At 41.2% G+C, this 22,125-nt stretch overlaps 1 protein-coding gene across 2 annotated transcripts in view; it reads right to left on the reverse strand.

Annotated features, from left to right (window-relative positions):
- The window catches only part of LOC135703022 (uncharacterized), a 161,460-nt gene that overhangs the window by 36,248 nt on the left and 103,087 nt on the right, over positions 1 to 22,125 (reverse strand). Inside the window, exons 2-3 of one of the 2 annotated variants that reach the window (XM_065224117.1) lie at positions 15,635 to 15,695; positions 15,511 to 15,557 (exon numbers count right to left, since the gene is read on the reverse strand). In XM_065224117.1, the coding sequence (XP_065080189.1) occupies positions 15,511 to 15,556 (46 nt within the window). In that variant the 5' untranslated portion in view covers position 15,557; positions 15,635 to 15,695. Of the gene's footprint in view, positions 1 to 15,434; positions 15,558 to 15,634; positions 15,696 to 22,125 lie in introns of both variants that reach the window. The other variant, XM_065224126.1, reaches the window with a different exon arrangement.

Genomic DNA, 22,125 nt, shown 5'->3' on the forward strand with positions numbered 1-22,125 from the left:
ATTTCTGATCGATTGGTGATAAAATTATCTAAATTGGTCCAGGGGCAGCTGAGTTATTAACGTTCAGAATCTTTCATAATTTCGTTACATGTTCCATTTTCGGTTTTCACAAAGTGTACCCCCATATAGAAATCACAGATGTAGTCCTACGTCAAAAAACTGTAAGTAAAAAGTTGTTTTGGCTCTCAATATGCAAGCCAAGTTGACGCTACTGGCCAGTGCTCACTTCACATGCACGCTATGTGTACAATAAACGGTGCACTTATTAGATCCATGAAGTAATAGTATCACCATTTTTACTAGCTTCGAGGTATTGAGAATATTTTACATATCCCATGATATCAACTAACATAAACGCTTTTAACCTTCATACATATTCACCTTATATTGGTCTCATATATAATACTGCAACGATGGAAGGTTCCCATATGACGACGATTCGCAAGACGTTTACTATCGAATATAATCATTGAAACGAAAAAATAACCACCAGCCATGCTTGCCAAAATACGAGACGAACAAATGGCTTGTGATAAATAACAGACAATTGCACCCAGTAAGTGTAGTCGACGGAAAAACCCTTCTCAGTAAAGACCTAAGGGGTGAACATGCTTCTACATCATTGCGTTTCACTGCTGCATGGAAGACAAAGCTCTCCAGGTTAGGTAAAAAGATGAACAGAGGAAAATAAAAATGCTCCCATCGGCACTATTGTCATTTGCTTCCAGCTATTTCGATTCCGTAGATGTGACAACATTCTCGTGAATGTATCGATTACATGCTCTTCCAAGAGTGGCTCCAACTTCTAAATTCTGTAACCTTTTTACTTCATATACCTGACCCATTTCACATGCATTCGAAAAATACATTTTTCTTTGGTGCTAACCTTTGTAAAACTATTTTACGAGCGGTCTTTATCGCTGCGCTACTAAATGCCAGAAAATGTTCTCTTAGTACTTATGTGACGTTTGCAGATTGGATACAACCTAGGTTTATGTCATATTCATTGAGTAGGTATCGACACACATATTCAAACCAGGCTTGCAATCGTTTTCTAATGATTCAGATAGGCAGATTCTCTTACGGTTGTTCAGCATATGTTATTGTTTAATACGTCCCAAAAGTAACAATGTACCTGCCCTTAGTTGTGCTTTAACGCATTTATATGATGTGTGATAAGCACAATGTACTGTGGTCCGAAACGGCTATTAGCCAGAAAAAAAATACTCACTCCATTGTAGGTTGCTGAGGGGGAATCTGTAAAGCGAGCCCCACACGTATCAATATATTGACGCGAAGGGGAATTGTGGTTTAACGCAACACGACCGAAAGGGGGAATTCTTCCGTAATGATAATCTCCAGAGCACTCGTATATAATTACACTCTTTATTGGGGAGATTATAATATTCCTGTGTGGATCATGAAAGAGCGTTCCAAAGAGAATGCATAATTTTCGTTCAGTATACTGGTTTAGGTTATGTTTAGGCATAGGCATTATAGTTTTTAATAATTGAGTAGCTTTAACTTACGTTTAGTTTCCCCTAAGTGAGATTTTTCCTCACGTTCTAGTCAGGTTTTAAGTTCGCTCTTGCTGTAAGTAGTTTTAATCTTTAATTTTAGAAGAAATTTCCGGTTTGTCACTAGTTTCTTACCGGTGTGCATTCAGATTAGCTTTAAGTTAGGTTATTGTGTTCAATTGTGATCGTACTGATTCTTCGTTTGTAGGCAAACTTCCAGTTCATGTAAATAGTTTAGGTTTAACAACTAATTTAGTATTCAAATTAAATTATAAATGTAGGAAAACTTGAAATTTCACCGCATAGAAAGATGCACTGATAGTTTTCACTTTTGTCTTCTGTTCCTTTTTTTGCATACTCACGAGTCGCTGTGGTGACATTGGCATCTGTCACTTCCCTGCAGGGTTACCACCAACACTCATCGGGATTCCAGGGGTGGTATCGGGTCGACAAGCTGCTCGTGATGATCGTAAAGGGCGCGTGCTGTTCGTAACAGCTAACACTCCCCCCGGGTACACCAACGGTAGTTGGTTTACAGATCCTCGCGCCGGACGTCCAGGACCGCCAGTTTAGCTACCGGCCGGTCGTATACTCCGTTTGCTGTTCTTACAGTGGCTGATCGGACCTCACCGTCCCTTCCTTCACGGGTGGCAATCACCTTCCCTTTCGGCCAACAGTTCCGCGGATTCTTAGAGTCGACAATCACCACTACATCACCTACAGCTACTGGTTTCGTATAGCTGAACCATTTCGTCCTTCGTGTGATCACCGGTAGGTAGTCACTGATCCACCGCTTCCAAAACTGGTTTGCAATTACTTGGGATGCAAGCCAATTTTGTCGAAGTGCAGCTCCACTGTCGTCGAACGTACTGAGTGGTTTCACGCCATTTGAGGAACCAAGAAGAAAGTGGTTCGGTGTAAGAGCAGGAGCTGAATCTACATCGATTGGAACGTGGGTCAGTGGTCTAGAATTAATTACGTTCTCAATTTCGGTTAGAGAATTCTTCAGCACCTCGTCGGTAGGCCTTCGAGACGGACTGATTACCGCTAGGTTTCGCTTCACGCTACCGATGAGACGCTCCCAGCTTCCACCCATATGAGGTGCTAAGGGTGGATTGAAGGTCCAACTTGTTTCTGCGTTGACGAACTCTTTCATCATAGCTTCTTGAATCAGGTTTACCTCTGCTTCTTTTATCTCTCGCGAAGCGCCGATGAAGTTTGTTCCTCGGTCACTATAGATGACGCGAGGTTTGCCACGTCGAGAAATAAAGTTACGTAGAGCCATAATGCAAGAATCCGAACTAAGGGAGTGCACCACCTCGATGTGCACAGCGCGTACAGTTAGGCAGGTGGCAAGCATGCCCCAACGTTTTTCTGCTCTCCTGCCAACGATGACCTCTATTGGCCCGAAATAATCGAGCCCAGTGTGTGTGAAAGGTATTGAAAACGCCTCCAGTCGTCCAGGTGGAAGTGGCGCCATGATTGGTGGTTGTGGAGTTGCCCTTTCATTCTTGCATCTCTGACAGTTCCTTACTGCCTTCAAATAGTACATACGAATTCGAGGGATGTAGTACTTTTGGCGCAGCTCATTGATAGTGGTTTCATGATTTCCATGGTGATATTTGTGGTGGTAATGGTAAATAACTAGAGTTGTGATGGGGTGATCGCGTGGAAGAATAATAGGCTTCTTGGCCTCTTCAGTAGCATACTGGCACGCCTCTATTCTACTCCTCATCCTCATAAGTCCTTTGTCGTCAAGCCACGGCGAAACTTCGAACAGAGAGCTGCTCTTTGGCAACGAGTTCGCCCGAGCGTTGAGATCTGCCAGCGCCCTACGCAGAAGTGCTAATTCCTCCGGGTATCTGTCAGACTGAGCTTGCCGGTAGAGGCATGTTTCGGCTTTGCTTATTTCATCGGACGTGAGTGACCCCGTGATGATTGGTCGGTGTTCAGACTTACGCCGGCAGTTATCGATAAAACGGTGAACGAATGCTACCACCTCAATCAGTCGCGTCCAGCTTGAGAAGTCACTGACGCAGACTATTGATTCATGTGGGACATGATGCGCAAGAACGTTGTGTCGGATTTCCTCGTTAGTTGATGGATTTCCTTCCGTAGCTAGTGCCCATTCTGAACGTGAACTCCATAGAAAATCCGGGCCTTTGAACCATCTTCCCTCCGGCGTTAGATCTGGTACCGTTTCCCATTTAGTCGCATCATCCGCCACGTTGATCTTGGTGGATAGCCAATGCCATTCATTCACTTCGGTGATCTCAAGGATTTCACTCACTCGGAAGGCAACAAACGATGAGTAGCGTCGGTGATCCGAGTTTAGCCAGCAGTAAACGTCACGAGAATCCGTCCAGTAGTAGCGTTTTGTGATATGTATGGACAAGGATTCCAGAATCGTTCTAGCAAGTCTGGCACCAACCAGCGCAGCTTGCAGCTCCATACGAGGCGTAGACAGAAACTTCAGCGGTGCGACTCTTGTTTTGGCACTGACAAGTGAACATTCGATGACATCGCCTTGAACAAAGCGAAGGTATGTTGCAGCGGCGAATCCATTGTTGCTGGCGTCAACGAACGTATGTAGCTCGATTATATTGTGCTCCTTTGAAGAGGTTAGTACTCGATAGTAGCGAGGAACTTTCACCTGCTCAACCTGGGGCAACATTTTAACCCATAGCTGCCATTTCTCGTACTCACAATCGCCGATTACATCGTCCCATTGCACACCAGAGCGCCAAATATCCTGTAGCAAGACCTTTAGGAATATGAGGAAATGAGCGATTAGGCCAAGTGGATCATAAATGCTCATCAACACACGGAGAACCTCCCGTTTTGTTGGAGGTCTCTGCCCTTTCAAAAGAGCTTCGTCGTATCGCTGCCAGCCAATCTTGTAGACGAACATATCCGATGCTGTGCACCACCACATGCCTAGGACCTTTTCTGTACCCATTATTGAGGATAAGTCCAGATCCTTTTCTCCTGATCCATCTTCGTTCAGGGCTTGAAGAACACGTTTGGAGTTGCTCACCCAATTACGAATTTCGAATCCACCTCGCGCGTGAATGTATTTGACCTCCTTTGCCAGCCGAATTGCTTGTTCCTCGCTCTCTACGCTAACGAGCATATCATCCACGTAATGCTTCTTCTTAATCACTTCAGCTGCTTCAGGATATTCTCCAGAATGACGATCAGCATTGATGTTCTTGACGAATTGCGCGCAACTTGGTGAACAACACGCGCCGAATGTCATTACCTGCATCAAGTAAACGACAAGCTCCCCGTTTTCGCTCGTCCAGAAGAATCTTAAACATTGCTGATCCTCCAAACGCATGAGAATTTGGTGGAACATTTCACGTATGTCGCCTGTAAGACCAATTGCATGCTCCCGGAACTGCAGCAGAATAGCAAATAGGGAACATAGTTGATCAGGACCCTTTAGTAATGCCGAGTTCAGCGAAACACCAAAAGCTGTGGCTGCAGCATCCCAAACGATCCTCAATTTCCCTGGTTTGTTCGGGTTCGTCACGGGAAAAACAGGAAGGTACCACACACGAGAGTAGTTCACGCTCAGTTCTTCCTTTGAAAGCTTCCGAATGTAATCTTTTGCAACATAGTCAGCAATCTTCTCGTGCAGCGTTTTAGCGAGGGCCGGATCCTTCTCCATGCGACGTTGTAGGCACTGGTGTCGTCGAAGCGCCATTTCTCGATTGTCTGGAAGTCGAATGTTGTCATGACGCCATAGAAGCCCCGTTTCGTAACGGTCAGCTTCGAGCTTAGTAAGGTTGTGTAGAAGAGTTGACGCACGCCCTTCTTCAGCGGAGACAAGAATGTTGTCTGATTTGCAAATACCCATGCTGTCCAAAGAGAAGTACTGCTTCATGGCTTCGTGCATATCTTCGTCTGGAGTGTATTCAGATGAACATATGTGGCATGAGTAGTGTACATGATTTGCACCCTCATCCGGACTCCACCCACCGCAAATTGTCCAACCTAATCGAGTCTTTATTCCTATTGGTTCGTTCATCTCACCTTCTCGACTATTCAGGACGAGACTGACTTTTGCATGCTGCAATCCAATAAGAATCCGCGGACGGGCGTCCCTATAGGACTCTACTGGGATTCCTTGAAGATGTAGATGACGATTACGTAATTCATCGGCATTCAGCGTCTGTTGCGGAAGTAACAGATCTCGAACTGTTCTAACTCCGCTCAACCTGATTCGTTTGGCTTCGCGACGTGTTCCAGATATCTCCAAGTTGACCATTTGGGACTCTTTCTCCTGACGTTGTGTTCCACCTGTCCACTGCAAGCATAGAGGATTCACTGGACCATCTAGCTTCAGTTGATCTGCCAGTTCCTGATCGACAAGCGTAAGAGCGGAGCCTTCGTCGAGGAACGCATATGTGTGGACTGCTCCATGATCGCTATACAAAACCACCGGTAGGTAACGGAACAGAACCAAACTCGATGGAGATTGATGTGCGTTGCAGCTAGTTTCCGTGTACGTTCCCGGTTTGGGAGATGGTGGATCTACTGGAGAACTATTTGACTTGCTAGGCGATGTATTCGTCAGAGATGACTGATGGTCATTATGGAGTAACTCGTGGTGCTTGTAGGAGCATCCGTTTCGTCCGCAAGGTTTTGCATTGCAGTTGCCTTTATGACGGCGAAGGCACCGACGACATAGTCCGAATTCTCGAACCACTGCCCAGCGAGACTCTCGTGATATATCCAGGAACTGCTTGCACTTGTATACACCTTTACAACTTCCTTTGCATACTACGCACGCATCATCAGTTGACTTCACCGCATTACCACCCGATGCCCTTTGATTTGATACAGATACAGAAAACGATTGTGGTTCGGAGTGGGCGTTCACAAAAGCAGTTCCCTTCCTTGATCCGCGGGCCTCGGTCTTCGTTGATTTGATTTCTGACGTTCCATACGGAATCACCACAGTGCTTGCAGCTTCAGCGAGTGTATACACCCAATTTCCAAAGGTCGCCAAGTTGACCCGGGGAAGCGTCAAGCGATATCGTGCCCAGTCGAGCTTTATGGACGGCGGAAGCTTGTTGACCAGCTGATGGAGAAGTGAGACGTTGTACATGTAGTCCTCCAGCTCACATGCATCGACTGTGGCACAAAAATTTTGCACATTAACGGCAAACTCAACCAGTGCATCGAATTTGTCTTCTCGCAGTGTTGGTAAGGCGTTTATCTTCCCGATCAGTGATTGTACGATGGCTTCAGGCTGGCCGAACATCAGCTTCAGGGTCTTCATTACTCCAGGAACGTTCGATGGATGCATCAACCTGCTCTTTACAGCATCGTACGCCCTCCCTTTAAGGCTTCTTTGTAAGCGAATCACATTCTCCTCGTCCGAAAATCCACACATAGCCGTCGTGCTGTTGAACATCGCTATAAAGATCGGCCATTCCTCGGGATTGCCGGCAAACGTCGGCAGCTCTTTGGAGATTGCTTGACGAGCAGCTATCTGCTGCCGTGAGAAGGAATTGTGCTCGAATGGATCATCATAAGGTCTAACAACCGGTCGAGGACCTGGGACATCTCCAGGAAACTGTGGTTCACCACCGATGTGCTCCGGAATTCGTGGGAGTCCGCTTCGTTCATTACTGTTTCTTGACCAAGGAAGCTGTTGCAAAGGGGACGAATCACGGGTAGCTCTGTGAAACTCACTTCCTCTGACTGATCCTGATCGAACCGATCTCGACTGAGGTATAGCTGAAGGTTCTGATGATCGAGATCTGCCTGGATGTCCCACTTCCGAACGAATTTCGGACTGTTGATCGCAGTTCTCACGGATCCATTTCTGTACACGGTCTAATGCTCGATTTCTGTTCAAGCTATCTGGAACACTCGAGCTAGAGAGCATTCGAATCAATGACAACTCATCAGTGGGGATATTTGGCCTCACATTTTGTTTGCTGACAGGAACCTCCAGCTTTGCACTTCTGGATATAGGTTGGTTGTTGGTTGAGTTTGTCAATGGCTGGAACTTCACCGGAACTGGAGTATCGTCCACCTTCTGCCGTTGAATATCGTCAATCCAACTTTTTAACCGGTTTTCCGTTTTGCTCGCTTGTGATCCCGTATGACTACTTGCTGATCCAGCTTGGCTGTTTAGTTGTTCCAGCAGACCATACTTCTCCTCAAGGTACTGTAGTTCCCTCTCAGCCTCTCGTTCGTCAATCGCCTTTTGAAGAGCCTTTTTCTCCTCCAGCTTCTGTAGCAGTAGTTTTACTGATCTCTGTGAAGCTCCGGATACTACAGACAGCGCCCTTGCTTCCGATTTCTTAGATTCACTGCACAGTGATATCACCGATCCTTTTTCAGACCCTTCATCTTCTCCACTGCTTTGCCTTTTCTGCTGAATGCTTGGAACCGGAGATTTCGCCTTCCGCACGTCTTCTGGAACTTCCACTTTTTCAGGATCCTCCTCTGGCGCTGGCTGAGGAGATTGGACGATCACCACTCGCTGAAACCCTTTTGCAGCAACGCATTTGGGACAACTCCAGCTTTGGTTTTCGATGTCCTGCTGAACCCCAACACAGTTGAAATGATTCCATTTGTCGCACTCGTCGCATTGAACCATCTCCTGATTATCCGGCCCCCAACAGATTTGGCATGTCGTTTGCTGAGTTCGTTTGTCCGTCAGCACCTTTTCCGCATCCTGCACGACCACCTTTAGACCACCAGAACTACTATCACTTCGCGCTTTATCCAACCTAACTTTCGGCACCACACCGCCCTTAGGAACATTTCGATCAGACATCGTTCGCGTAAACGAATATTATAACTTGTGGTTTAACGCAACACGACCGAAAGGGGGAATTCTTCCGTAATGATAATCTCCAGAGCACTCGTATATAATTACACTCTTTATTGGGGAGATTATAATATTCCTGTGTGGATCATGAAAGAGCGTTCCAAAGAGAATGCATAATTTTCGTTCAGTATACTGGTTTAGGTTATGTTTAGGCATAGGCATTATAGTTTTTAATAATTGAGTAGCTTTAACTTACGTTTAGTTTCCCCTAAGTGAGATTTTTCCTCACGTTCTAGTCAGGTTTTAAGTTCGCTCTTGCTGTAAGTAGTTTTAATCTTTAATTTTAGAAGAAATTTCCGGTTTGTCACTAGTTTCTTACCGGTGTGCATTCAGATTAGCTTTAAGTTAGGTTATTGTGTTCAATTGTGATCGTACTGATTCTTCGTTTGTAGGCAAACTTCCAGTTCATGTAAATAGTTTAGGTTTAACAACTAATTTAGTATTCAAATTAAATTATAAATGTAGGAAAACTTGAAATTTCACCGCATAGAAAGATGCACTGATAGTTTTCACTTTTGTCTTCTGTTCCTTTTTTTGCATACTCACGAGTCGCTGTGGTGACATTGGCATCTGTCACTTCCCTGCAGGGTTACCACCAACACTCATCGGGATTCCAGGGGTGGTATCGGGTCGACAAGCTGCTCGTGATGATCGTAAAGGGCGCGTGCTGTTCGTAACAGCTAACAGGAATTATTGACAATCATATTGATAATGTGATTACAGAATTATTGTCAATACCGATGTATTGACGTCAATATAGAATGAATTGACAATACGATTATTGCCAATAAAAGCAAACGAGTAGGGTCCACTTATCATTTTGGAATGTCTCACTATCACCCAGAGCATTCAATAAATCTGGTTTAAGAAGTCTAATGATAGGTTTTGGTAAGAATTACAGATACTGACATATTTTCCGAGGACGTTCGGAACATGTTTATACAAAAGCCGATGGTCTAGGTAGTGTTTCCATTCCCCGGCCATTTTTGGTTTCCCGGGAAACTGGAGACAGCTGATGACTCTTCCCTGGAATTCTCGGGAATAGGTAAATATTTTTTTTTCTAAGTGCGCGAGTGTTGATGGTCTGAAAATGAAGATAGCAATAACAAACCAACATATTTGGCTGGAGCGAAGTGAGGATAACAAACTTCGCACTTGAAAATGGGATTACGCAAGTGTACGTGTTATAAACGTCAGAAAGCTCAATGGCTAGCTAGTCAAAAGGGATTCCCCTGATCTCTGGTCTAGGCATGGAGATCGTCTGGGGTAGGCTACACTCGCCTCTTTTGTTGGCTAGCTCGAGCTCGAAACCCTAGAGCTTCAAGGTCGGCTCTTGGTTTGTCGATACTGATCAGAAGAACAACACACCTGTTCTTCACCTTTGATTCGTTCATTATATTACTCACGGTGTCGGTGTCTGTAGTGTAGGTGTGTGCGTGCTGGCCAGCGATGACGGGACCCTGCAATGGGTAGGGTTTCACGGCGGCGGATAAACGATACGTTCCCAGTGGATGACGGTGCTCGATGGTTGTCGCAGTGTGGCACGACGAATGTCGGATGGTTTGAAGCGGTTGTCGGTGGCTTGCCGATCGATGCTTGCTAAACGGGTGCTGGCGGTTTAGCGTTCGCCCTCGCATAGCAATGGATTTTTGACCGTTGGTGTGGGAGTGGGTTTTCCTTATATTACATTTAAAAACAAGACAATATTGTATACAAGAAACTGACAAACAAAGCTTAGCTCCCATGAGTATGATTGAGTTCGTAATGAATACACCTATACCCTATTCTTCGCTCTCGCTATCTCCTGATTTATCTCGCTCGAAGTGGATAAGTATGGTACAGGAACCAAAACGGTAACAATTTTAGAGACCAGAAGAGTATGAATATGTAGTCATGACAGTTACTCATCAGAATTGTTTGTTGCTTCCATGAAAAAAAAATCCACGCTGCCATCGATTTCTTCTGACTTTTTTTTTTCCTTTGATTTGTTTTTCGTCGATCTTGTTTTCCGTGCTGAGCACCAATGGACCCTTCACCTATTGACTCATCAACTCATGAACCGGGGACCAACGGCTTTACTTCCCTTCCGAAGGAAGGCGTGATCAGAGATTTTATGCCTCAGAACATCCCGGCGGCGCCAACTGAGATTGAACCCAGGCCTGCTGGGGTGAGAGGTAATCACGCTTACCACTACACCACCGGCGCCGCTATTTCTTCTGACTTCTTTCGTAATTATTAGTTACGACTACCATCAAAGTTTTTTTTTATGACCCAGAAGAATTATTCGAATTCTTCCAGATGTCTCTTCCCACTTTCATATAAATTTTCATTTGATTTCATCGGACGCTTCAGGCAGAAATATCATCATCCAACTTCTTCAGCAAGCAACTTCTCCGGAAGCTTCTTCGGACTTCTTTGATAAGCCTTTTTGGCTTAGCATAGAAATTTCTGCAGGCTTTTCCCACGAAAATTTTTCCAACTTCTTCTGGAACATTCTTCCGATTGACCTTAGAAGATCTTCAGATTTCTCTGGAGGTTAATCCAAACTTTCTTTTGAGAAATTTCTTTTGACTCCACTGGGAAATTTTTTACAATGTTCACCCAGAAATTCTTCTAAATTTATTTCCCGGGAAATAAGAACAAGACTCCTGGGAATCGGGAAATGTGATTATTGGTAAATTTTCCGGGATGTCCCGGGTAGGAAGCAGGGTTGCTTCCACTCACTCGCTATAAAAAAATGATTTTCTGATTTTTGAAATCATTAGATGTTATAAAGGGTGATACGGTCAAAATTTGGTCAAGGGAAAACGCGTGTAAATCGGTGAAATCGTTTATTTAAAAAATCAAATTAAATTTCTTTTTCAAGTTCAATTAGTATAAAATTCAGGAAAAATATTCAGTTAGGCTTCCGCTTTTCCAAATCCGAATTGCCGGGCCTTACGTTTGACTCCTGCCATCAGATTTTGTACAGCCACCTTGTCCACCTTCTTCGCCGCAGAAAGCCAGTTTGCCTTGAACTGCTGCTCGCCCTTAGCAGTTTTTTGGTCTTCTTTAGGTTCCGCTTGACAATAGCCCAGTATTTCTCAATTGGGCGGAGCTCTGGCGTGTTGGGAGGGTTCTTGTCCTTGGGAACCACCTGCACGTTGTTGGCGGCGTACCACTCCATGGCCTTTTTACCGTAATGGCAAGATGCCAAATCCGGCCAAAACAGTACGGAACAACCGTGTTTCTTCAGGAAAGGCAGCAGACGTTTATTCAAACACTCTTTCACGTAAATTTCTTGGTTGACAGTCCCGGAAGCTATGAAAATGCTGCTTTTCAAGCCACAGGTACAGATGGCTTGCCAAACCAGATATTTCTTTGCGAACTTTGACAGTTTCATGTGCTTGAAAACATCTGCTACCTTTCCCCTTCCTTTTGCCGTATAAAACTCCTGTCCCGGAAGCTGCTTGAAGTCGGCTTTGACGTAGGTTTCGTCGTCCATTACCACGCAGTCAAACTTCGTCAGCATCGTCGTGTACAGCCTCCGGGATCGCGCTTTGGCCGTCGTATTTTGTTTATCATCGCATCTCGGAGAGAGAGGTTAGGGTTTCGCTTGAAACTACCGGCAACTCTCTTTGTCGTCTCAGCGGCTTCCAGTTTTCGATTTCCCCCCGATCCAGACTTCCTGGCTGTCGACAAACGTTCCCCAAACACTTTAATTACATTTGTAACGGTTGATTTGGCAACTTTTAGCGATTTTGCCAACTTTGCGTGCGAGTAGCTCGGATTTTCGCGATGCGCGAGCAAAATTTTGATACGCTGCTCTTCTTGCTTGGACGGCATTTTGACAACTGAAGAGTGAATTCCAAAATCAAAATAGGAGCAACATTCTACACACACACACCTTCAAAATGAGGGGTGTTCAGGTTTTTTAAATGCAAAATTGAAAGAAATACGTCAAGTTGATGTTGACCAAATTTTGACCGTATCACCCTTTAATGATATTTTGTACTTGTTAGATACAAGAAGATATTGAAAGGCAAGTATCTGACGCATAAAACTTGTCAATTTCACTTCCAGAGTGTTACAATCAGCAATTTTATGATTCGTGAGCGTTCACTCAGAGTGAGCGCTCGCGAGTCGTAAAACCGCTGATTGTGACTATCTGAAAGCGAATTTGGCAGGTTTTATGTGTCAAACACTTGCCTTTCAACCTCTTTGTGTATCTAACATGTACAAAATATCATTATAACATCTAATAATTTCAAAATTCAGAAAATCATTTTTTTATAGCAAGTGAGTGGAAGCAAGCCTGGTAGGAAGCACTATGTACTTAATTTATCTGGCAGGAATGTTTTTTCATAGTTCCGTTAATTTAAAAATGTAAATCACAGAATGTAGAAGCTCTTCTTTTGACATTTCGAACTACAGAATCAAAATAAAATATATTGACTAAAGGAGACATCGTAACTTAATAATTTTAGGATGTCAAGAAGAGATAACATCGAGTCAATAGGCCAGAATGTTATTTTTGATGTGAATTTCAGCTATTTTCTTCAAAGTATATAAAAAAAGTCTTGCGTTACCTGGGCCAGTTCTATTAGGGATAGTTATTGATAAACATTAAAGAACATTTGTGAGTTGAAATTGAGCTGCTCATTTCTGCTTCTGCTTTCTGCTGGATTTATGGAATACAGTAGATTATATGTTTATTTTTTTTTTATTATTCTGACCAAATGCGTAACAAAATCACACGAGATGAAGTAGCAAACGAGCGAAGAATCTGATGTTACATCAAATATTATGTGTTTTCATAAAATATTAAAAGTCATGTGTTGATTTCCATAAAATATTAATAGTCATAAAATTGTCGTTAGAAAAAAGATTTCGCATTTTTACCCCAATGCCTTACGAAGGTCTTGCTGAAACGGCTTGTCTAAAAATTAGTTGACAACTAAAAATTAAAAACCATAAGTTGGATAAAGTGATATTGTAAGACAGCTTGTTTTTGCTTTTTTCTCTCTCCTTTCTATGTGTCAGTGAATTGATTATCATTGATGCTGTAGTGTTATGAGTGTGTATCATGCACTTCCACAACTACCGTAAACGTAGGTGCTAGACTTTGTATTGATTAGGTCAAATGCGCAATATTTAATGAAAAATAATTAGAAAATTAAAAAATAAAGTTTTATCTACCTTACTGCACATCTCAACCATCGTCAATTTTAAAGGATATCAATTAATCGTGCAATATTGAAACCATCACTACATTTCAATTCAATTTACCAATACTAACGATCTACCACTCCCCATGACACCCCTTCCCGTACAGAAAATAATTATGCGCCTAGCCACCAAGTCCACCCAAGTCAAGTAATCGTAGACTACAACTGTACAAAGTGTGGTTTTTAATCTACGATTCGTAGTAGTTGATTGATTCAAGACCACACTTTGTACACTTCGATTACATTTACCTATTCAAAAATGATGCCAGAAACCAGACAACAGGTATGTTTTTGTTTTTGCATCATTCTTTTGCCGCCAGTATTCATATCAGCTAATGGCTTCGACCAGAACGATACATATATTTTATATAGAAGATTTGTTGGTGCACAGCAAAAAAATAATTTTGATATCACATCAAAGTGGATGCACTACAATCATGTCGAAAATTTCATGTAATTTTTATGACCACATAAATAAACAAATGCAGTAAATGCAGCGTAATGTCAGTTCATGCATTGTATTAATGATAATTTTGTCCTTTTTAGCAAGTAATATTACACCATATTTTCGACATGATTGTAGTGCATCCACTTTGACGTGATATCAAAATTATTTTTTTGCTGTGTGCAAGCAATCTTGAAAATCAAAATATGAAGCTTTTGTAATCATTTATGACTTATGGTTTCTAAATTGAACACAGTTTAAGCACCATTCAAAGCAATAAATACATTGTTTTTACACTCTTGATTTCAATTAAACCGACAACACTGGATGCGATGATAAATGATTCGTACAGACACCTTTCTTATGCGGTGTGTAGAAAAAGATAAATAAATTAGTTTCATCAAAGAAAATTATTCGTGGCTCGCGTTTTTAACGACGAAAATGATATTATTTAAGCTAATGTCATCTTCAAAAGTAAATTAGCTTGAAAGTGCTTTGTAGAAGCACGTGTCGTAATTGTTTTTAGTGTGGTTACAAGAAGTGAAAGCTAGTGAAAACGGGTATTGAAAGTTCATGCACCGAGCAAAATTAAATCGACTGATCGAACTTTTTAATGCATTTATTACGAATGAATGAATAAATTGGTAATATTTTGGTGGAAAAGTGTTAAATATGTATCCAACTCATAATAATGTAATTCTTGCCCATTTTTATAGTATGTAATTAACTACTTTTGTTGAAAGATGTCTTTCGTACGCATACCAAAACACGTTTATTTAGTAATTGTGGGGACGGCCATTGTAGAGATTTTTTATTTATTTTGGTACTAGAAGAGATAAAACCCATATTAATTACATTGTTCTTGAGATTAATACTATATTCAGACTATAGACTACAGGCTTATATAACGTAGTATAGGCTCTCTTGCAATGAACACTCATAAGACAAATGTTCGCTGGAAATCATAAATATGGCGTGATATAAAAATAGTTTAATTACGTAATATCAGATATAGATATCATCAAAATACATTTTTCAAAAAATCAAAACGCTAAGTACGCTTCCCAAAAAGGGGTTCGCAAGGGTGAAATGGTTCAACCATTGTCAAGATAATGCGAGAAACAACAATAAGTTTTATTTGTGTCAACCCAACCGGTTAGAGATTGCTGGTGAATTGGTGACTTTCCCATTTGTTTTCCCCTTTCCACTTGTCTCTTTTGCTTGTGTTGGACATTTTTATCGGATGTTTCTATTGAGTACCGTCTCTTCCAGCTGATATGAAAACGAACCAAAATTTGATGGGAAAAGTTACTCCACAAGTTTTCCGGCTGAATGCCAGCCAATTTTGACAGTGCATGAACGTTGACAAATAAATGGGTTGTTTCACTTGGTTACTTTGATCTGCTTACCCTCTAATGTATCAGTGGAATTATTTACAGTGCTTGTCTCTAGTAAAGTTATAGTCTCAGTCGCTGTTTCTCGTACTTCTACGATCACCTTTTCCGGTCCATTTTGCCAACCGGTGTCCCATTCTGAGGAAGGAAAGGAGAGATGTACAAAATAAGTTGGTGAGTATCCGAGTTGGTTATTTTCTTTTTTCTTTATTTACCTGAAATTTCTGTGGTTTGTTGCTGTAGCTGATCATTTCGACTATCGTAATCCAGTTTGATCTGGAAATTCAAAGAAAATTAAAAAATTTGTTATTATTGTTATAATTGTTATTTATTAACTAACTTGAAATAATAATTACAGTTAAATTAAATAAATTACACATGGAATTTGGAACATGAGAACATAGGAACAAGTGGGCCTACGACAGTACATGACACTTGACCCTTAAGTTTTTAAAGATATTATAGCTTTTCGGTACACCTTTGTGTACAAGAAAGTAAAAAGGATGATATGGTTACACTGAAGAGAACCTTGAGATTTTTATCCTATGTCACTGTTACCCAGCCGTGTGGAGCTAGATACAAAGTGGGAGTAATTTTGATCAAAACCTTAAGACAAAAGAAGCCACTCATTGTGTTCGTTGGCCATGAGGGCAAATCTCGTTGATAATACAAATAAATTTCAGCACGTTGTCGCTGGTACTCTGATGCATCCGTGGTGGGCCACTTGGCATCGAACCATTCATAAAGCTTTTCTTATTCCTATAAATTTGTATAATCGAGTGGATTTATTCTACGTTTCCTTTCCTTAGGCGGAACGAGTGAACCCTTGGAAAGAAAATTGAAACAATAGCTGGAGAGCGTCCTCCACTTTCCAGCCCATGTAGCAAACGTCAGCCTCTAGCAGGAAGAATGTAAACCCTATATCCACTTTTGTGACAAGGGTAAAATTGAATTGAAGTCAACTACTGTTAAAACCATTGTAGATGCTTTCGCAAATTGGTCCCCAATCAAGTGCTTCCTGGAGGCGAGGTTATGTTACTTTGTGCTTTATACTTTTGGTGCCGGGTGCTGCGGCAGCTGACTATTATTTTGATTGATTTAATTGAAATTTCTCTATGCAGCTTAGCTTGCGGATGAACCGCTGAGGAAGGTCAGGCGCCATCGGGTTAATGAAATGCTATTTTAATCTTACCGCAAATTGGGGAAGGAATGTCTTGAGTTCCGAATTTGTTTGCGATTAAATTGTAATGCTCAGAGGATAACAAAAATGATTTCCTACAACACCAACAAAGTATGGCAAACATAGTTAAACTGTTTTCACTTTTACAGTTGTGCACAATTCAGAACTAAATCATTTCGTAATGACCGCTACACGGGAAAAAAAAGAGTTCCCATATTCGTGAACCATAGTTCACGGTGTATATTTGAGACAATTTTGTTCTGGATAGCTGGCCGTGATTTTTAGTTCACGGTCCGTTCCCGTTTTCGGGAACGGATTTTTTTCCGAGTAGTTTGATGGATAGTGTATCAGTTGAGGACGAGTTTAGTCTTAATTTAACCAATCCTGCCTAATCAGTGTACGTTCTGATGCTAAACAAAGCTCATTTTATAACTAATTTGCTGGATTTTACCACATAGGAATTGAATCTTGTCTCCAAAAATAAGGCATGCAAACCACATCAAGTTGAGACATCCCATCCCAGTAGATATATTCTCCTTGACGAAGAAAAGTTTCACAAGCAGTAAAAAGATAAGCAAAACCATCAACAAAGCGAAACAATTTCAGAGAGATGATGTTATATTAACTGGCAGTCAAGGGAAAATGCTTCTGATATAATTTGTGATAAAGTTTAGCCCAATGACGAAGCATGAACAATCACACCGATACGTACGTAAACCGTTTGGTATTTATTCAGTTTTATATAATTTTATTTGTTCTCGTTTCTCGGCAGATGTGATACCAGCAGACCATTTCATTTCCCACGTGATGTGAGCTTCATTATTTGTTCCTGCCGGTGGTGAACCCAAAATATTTCATTACCGAAAACGTGGCACCCGTATAACTGTAGGTAAAGGGTGATACGGTCAAAATTTGGTCAATATCAACTTGACGTATTTCTTTCAATTTTGCATTTAAAAAACCTGAACACCCCTCATTTTGAAGGTGTGTGTGTGTAGAATGTTGCTCCTATTTTGATTTTGGAATTCACTCTTCAGTTGTCAAAATGCCGTCCAAGCAAGAAGAGCAGCGTATCAAAATTTTGCTCACGCATCGCGAAAATCCGAGCTACTCGCACGCAAAGTTGGCAAAATCGCTAAAAGTTGCCAAATCAACTGTTACAAATGTAATTAAAGTGTTTGGGGAACGTTTGTCGACAGCCAGGAAGTTTGGATCGGGGGGAAATCGAAAACCGGAAGCCGCTGAGACGACAAAGAGAGTTGCCGGTAGTTTCAAGCGAAACCCTAACCTCTCTCTCCGAGATGCCGCAAATAAGCTGGGTGTATCGTCTACAACCGTGCATCGAGCCAAAAAACGAGCCGGACTATCGACTTACAAGAAGGTAGTGACTCCAAATCGCGATGATAAACAAAATACGACGGCCAAAGCGCGATCCCGGAGGCTGTACACGACGATGCTGACGAAGTTTGACTGCGTGGTAATGGACGACGAAACCTACGTCAAAGCCGACTACAAGCAGCTTCCGGGACAGGAGTTTTATACGGCAAAAGGAAGGGGAAAGGTAGCAGATGTTTTCAAGCACATGAAACTGTCAAAGTTCGCAAAGAAATATCTGGTTTGGCAAGCCATCTGTACCTGTGGCTTGAAAAGCAGCATTTTCATATCTTCCGGGACTGTCAACCAAGAAATTTACGTGAAAGAGTGTTTGAATAAACGTCTGCTGCCTTTCCTGAAGAAACACGGTTGTTCCGTACTGTTTTGGCCGGATTTGGCATCTTGCCATTACGGTAAAAAGGCCATGAAGTGGTACGCCGCCAACAACGTGCAGGTGGTTCCCAAGGACAAGAACCCTCCCAACACGCCAGAGCTCCGCCCAATTGAGAAATACTGGGCTATTGTCAAGCGGAACCTAAAGAAGACCAAAAAAACTGCTAAGGGCGAGCAGCAGTTCAAGGCAAACTGGCTTTCTGCGGCGAAGAAGGTGGACAAGGTGGCTGTACAAAATCTGATGGCAGGGGTCACGCGTAAGGCCCGGCAATTCGGATTTGGAAAAGTGGAAGCCTAACTGAATATTTTTCCTGAATTTTATACTAATTGAACTTGAAAAAGAAATTTAATTTGATTTTTTAAATAAACGATTTCACCGATTTACACGCGTTTTCCCTTGACCAAATTTTGACCGTATCACCCTTTACTTTGAGTGAGCTTGATGAACTGAACAATGAATGACAACCGTGGAAAAACGGTTCTGTCTCTGATCCATTGTATTTACAATGTTGTATATGTTTGAGTACAGAAGTTAAATAGAGTAAAAAAAAGTAAAGTTTTAAGTTCCTGCCCAGAAGGTTTTCCGTTGTTTTAAGATATAAAAGGGTTTATTTATTTTTTGAACAAAGATGTTGTTTTAGACTGCAAAATTATCGATCAAGTTAAAAAAAGTGTTTGGCTAAAATCAATAGTATTACAATTGTTTTTCAAAAGTTTCTCATTTGAAATGTCTAGAATACATTGGAAAGTGAATTATAATCACACGAAGAAGCTTAAATCAATTATCACTAGGGCTTATATATAATTTTGGGCCTACCAAACACAACCCACACATCGCCTTTCTCTTTCAAGTGGTTTTTTTTTATCAAAATAGAATGTTTCCACTAAAGATGACTTCCAAATTTATTTACCTTTTCATAAATACGGTTAGATTATATAAGTAGTCACAAATTGTCAAATACCTACCACCCTTTCTTGATTCCAAACTCGCCTATGAATTCTGATTCCGCCCTAACGCACTACCTAAAGCTACAATAACTTTAAACAGCACTTATCAGTGCTCAACCTGTAAAATTTCTACTTTGTTCGACTCTTATTCCTCTTCGATCCTTGTTTGGACCCTACCCGAGGTAATCCTTTTTGGATATCGATTTGGAAAATTCCTCTTCGATCCTTCAGATTCTTATAGTAATCTGCTTGAAAGTCGATTTGGATAAAAATTTACTGCCGCCATGGCGTCTAAACGCAAAAGAAAAGGGCAATCTCTTGATCCCCCTTCTGATAAAATTAAATTGAGCAATCAATTTGATTTGCTCACGGATGATGAGAATGATCTATCATCCTGGAAAAATTCTAGTAAACTTTTCCGGCTTAATGCCAAGAAGGAAAAGATTCCCCCTATTGTGATAATCATTTCCGATTTCCATGCTCTTTGCATGGAACTTTTGAACTTCGTGAAATTTAAGTTTTCACTACAAATAGGCGTGGTGATTGACTTGTATTGGCTGAAACCTTGGACGGATTCAAATGTCTTCCCAAGCATCTTACTGAGAAGCAGCATAAATTTTTTACTTACGACACCAAAACTGAACGTGTGTTCAAGGTTGTGATGAAAGGACTGCCCAGTGGTGAATCTTTGGATCAGATCAAAGATGAACTGGAAAAATTACTTGGGGTTGTGCCAGTCCAAGTAATCAAAATGGAATCCCGTCCTGGCGATTCGCGCAACAGGTTTTCTAATGATTTTTATTTAGTTCACTTCAAGTCTAGTGAACTAAACAACCTTAAGGCCTTGGAAAAAGCTAGCTTATGCTCCATGTCCGAGTGAAGTGGGAACACTTCAGGAAGACTGCAGGAAATTTCCAAAACCTCACCCAGTGCCGTAAGTGCCAGAGATGGGGTCACGGAACAAAAAATTGCTACATGCCAGCTAAATGCATGAATTGTGGTGATTCCTCTCACGCAAAGGACGACTGTCCTGTGAAGGAAGATCATAAAAAAATTATATGTTCAAATTGTAGTGAAAACCACAAATCCAATTTTTGGGAATGTACGACTTGCAAAGCGTTCTAAGCGACACGTAGGAAATGCTCCACGTTTCTGACCAGGTATAATTCCTCTGCTGTTAACAACAGTCAGCGAGGAACGAATCAAACAAAAAATTCTTTCTTCATTTGAAACCAAAGTTTTTGAAACTTTAAGAGTTTCTGTTGAAATTAAGTTTGGACAACTTACGTTTATAGCTGCCTATTTGTCATTCCAATGCGTAGGCCAGCAAAAGATTTTTCTCAAGGGTGACCTTCAGAAACTTACCCGTCATAGGTCTAAATTCTTCATTCTCAATTTTTGCAGATGAGCAGTTTGGATTCACCATGGGCATTCAACTACTCATCAACTCCTAAGAGTTACCAATTTAATTCGTTCAAGCAAATCTGAAAGCTGCTCAACTGGAGTTAATCTTCTAGACATAGAAAAAGCATTCCACAGTGTTTGGCATGAGGGTTTGCTTGTTAAATTGAAGAAGTTTAATTTTACACTCTATATTACGAAATTAGTTCCAAATTATTTAACTGACAGAACTCTGAAGATAAATTATCAAAATTCCAAACCTGAACGACTACCTGTTAGAGCAGGAGTTCCTCAGGGTAGCATTATTGGGCCTATGTTGTATAAAATGTTCACTTCGGACCTCCCTGATTTACCACAGGGTTGCCGCAAATCTTTGTTCACTGATGACACAGGCATTTCCGCTAAAGGCAGAAGTCTTCGTGTTATTTGCAGCAAACTGCAGAAAAGTTTAGATATTTTCTCTCCTTGTTTACAAAAATGGAAGATTTCTCCCAACGCTTCCAAAAATCAGTATTTCCACATAAGCCTAAAGTTTTCCTTTTTGAAACCATGTAGTAGTCCCATAGTCACTATGAACGGAGTTCCAATTTCGTGGTCAAACTAAGTGAGATATCTTGGATTAATACTTGATCAAAAATTAACTTTTAAAGATCACATTGAGGGCATTCAAGCCAAATGTAACAAATATATAAAATGTTTGTATCCTCTTATAAACAGGAAATCCAAACTTTGCCTGACGAATAAACTTCTAAAATTTAAACAAGCTTTTAGACCGGCCATGCTTTACGCTGTGCCAATATGGTCTAGTTGTTGCACTACCAGGAAAAAAAAGCACTTCAAAGGATTCATTATTATTATTTAGCTTTATTGAGGAGGCTTTCAGCCTTAGGCTGGTTCGCCTCCAAGACTCAAAGGATTCAGAACAAAGTTCTGAAGATGATTTTGAAGTTGCCTTCCTGGTACAGTACTACCGAGGTACATAGAATTTCGAATGATGAGACATTAGAACAAGTGTCCAACAAAATAATTAATAATTTCAGGAAAAAAATACCTTTATACTTAGATAAGATTTAGTTTTAGCTTTTAGTTTTAAGATTTCAATCGTAATACTGACATGCAGGTTTAAAAAAAAAAACTGTTCAACATACTGAATTGCCAAAGCAGGAACAATGTAAAAACACTTATATATATCATAATAATTAAGGCTGGTAGGTTACTGTAGTTAAAAAAAGGGGTGCTAAGATGGTGATTTTTGCTACTTTAATCACACTAATTTAAAATAGGTCCACTGTACCAAAATTGATGAAATTTTGAATTTAGTTTCCATTTTTCATTCAGATTACGAATTTGCATTTAACTAAATACCCACAAAGAACCCAATTCACTATAGCGTACGGATGAAGTTAAACA

This window comes from Ochlerotatus camptorhynchus, unplaced genomic scaffold (assembly GCF_037179485.1).
Source record: "Ochlerotatus camptorhynchus isolate MF236.1 unplaced genomic scaffold, CSIRO-AGI_Acam_v1.1 ptg000019l, whole genome shotgun sequence".
Taxonomy (NCBI): domain Eukaryota; kingdom Metazoa; phylum Arthropoda; class Insecta; order Diptera; family Culicidae; genus Ochlerotatus; species Ochlerotatus camptorhynchus.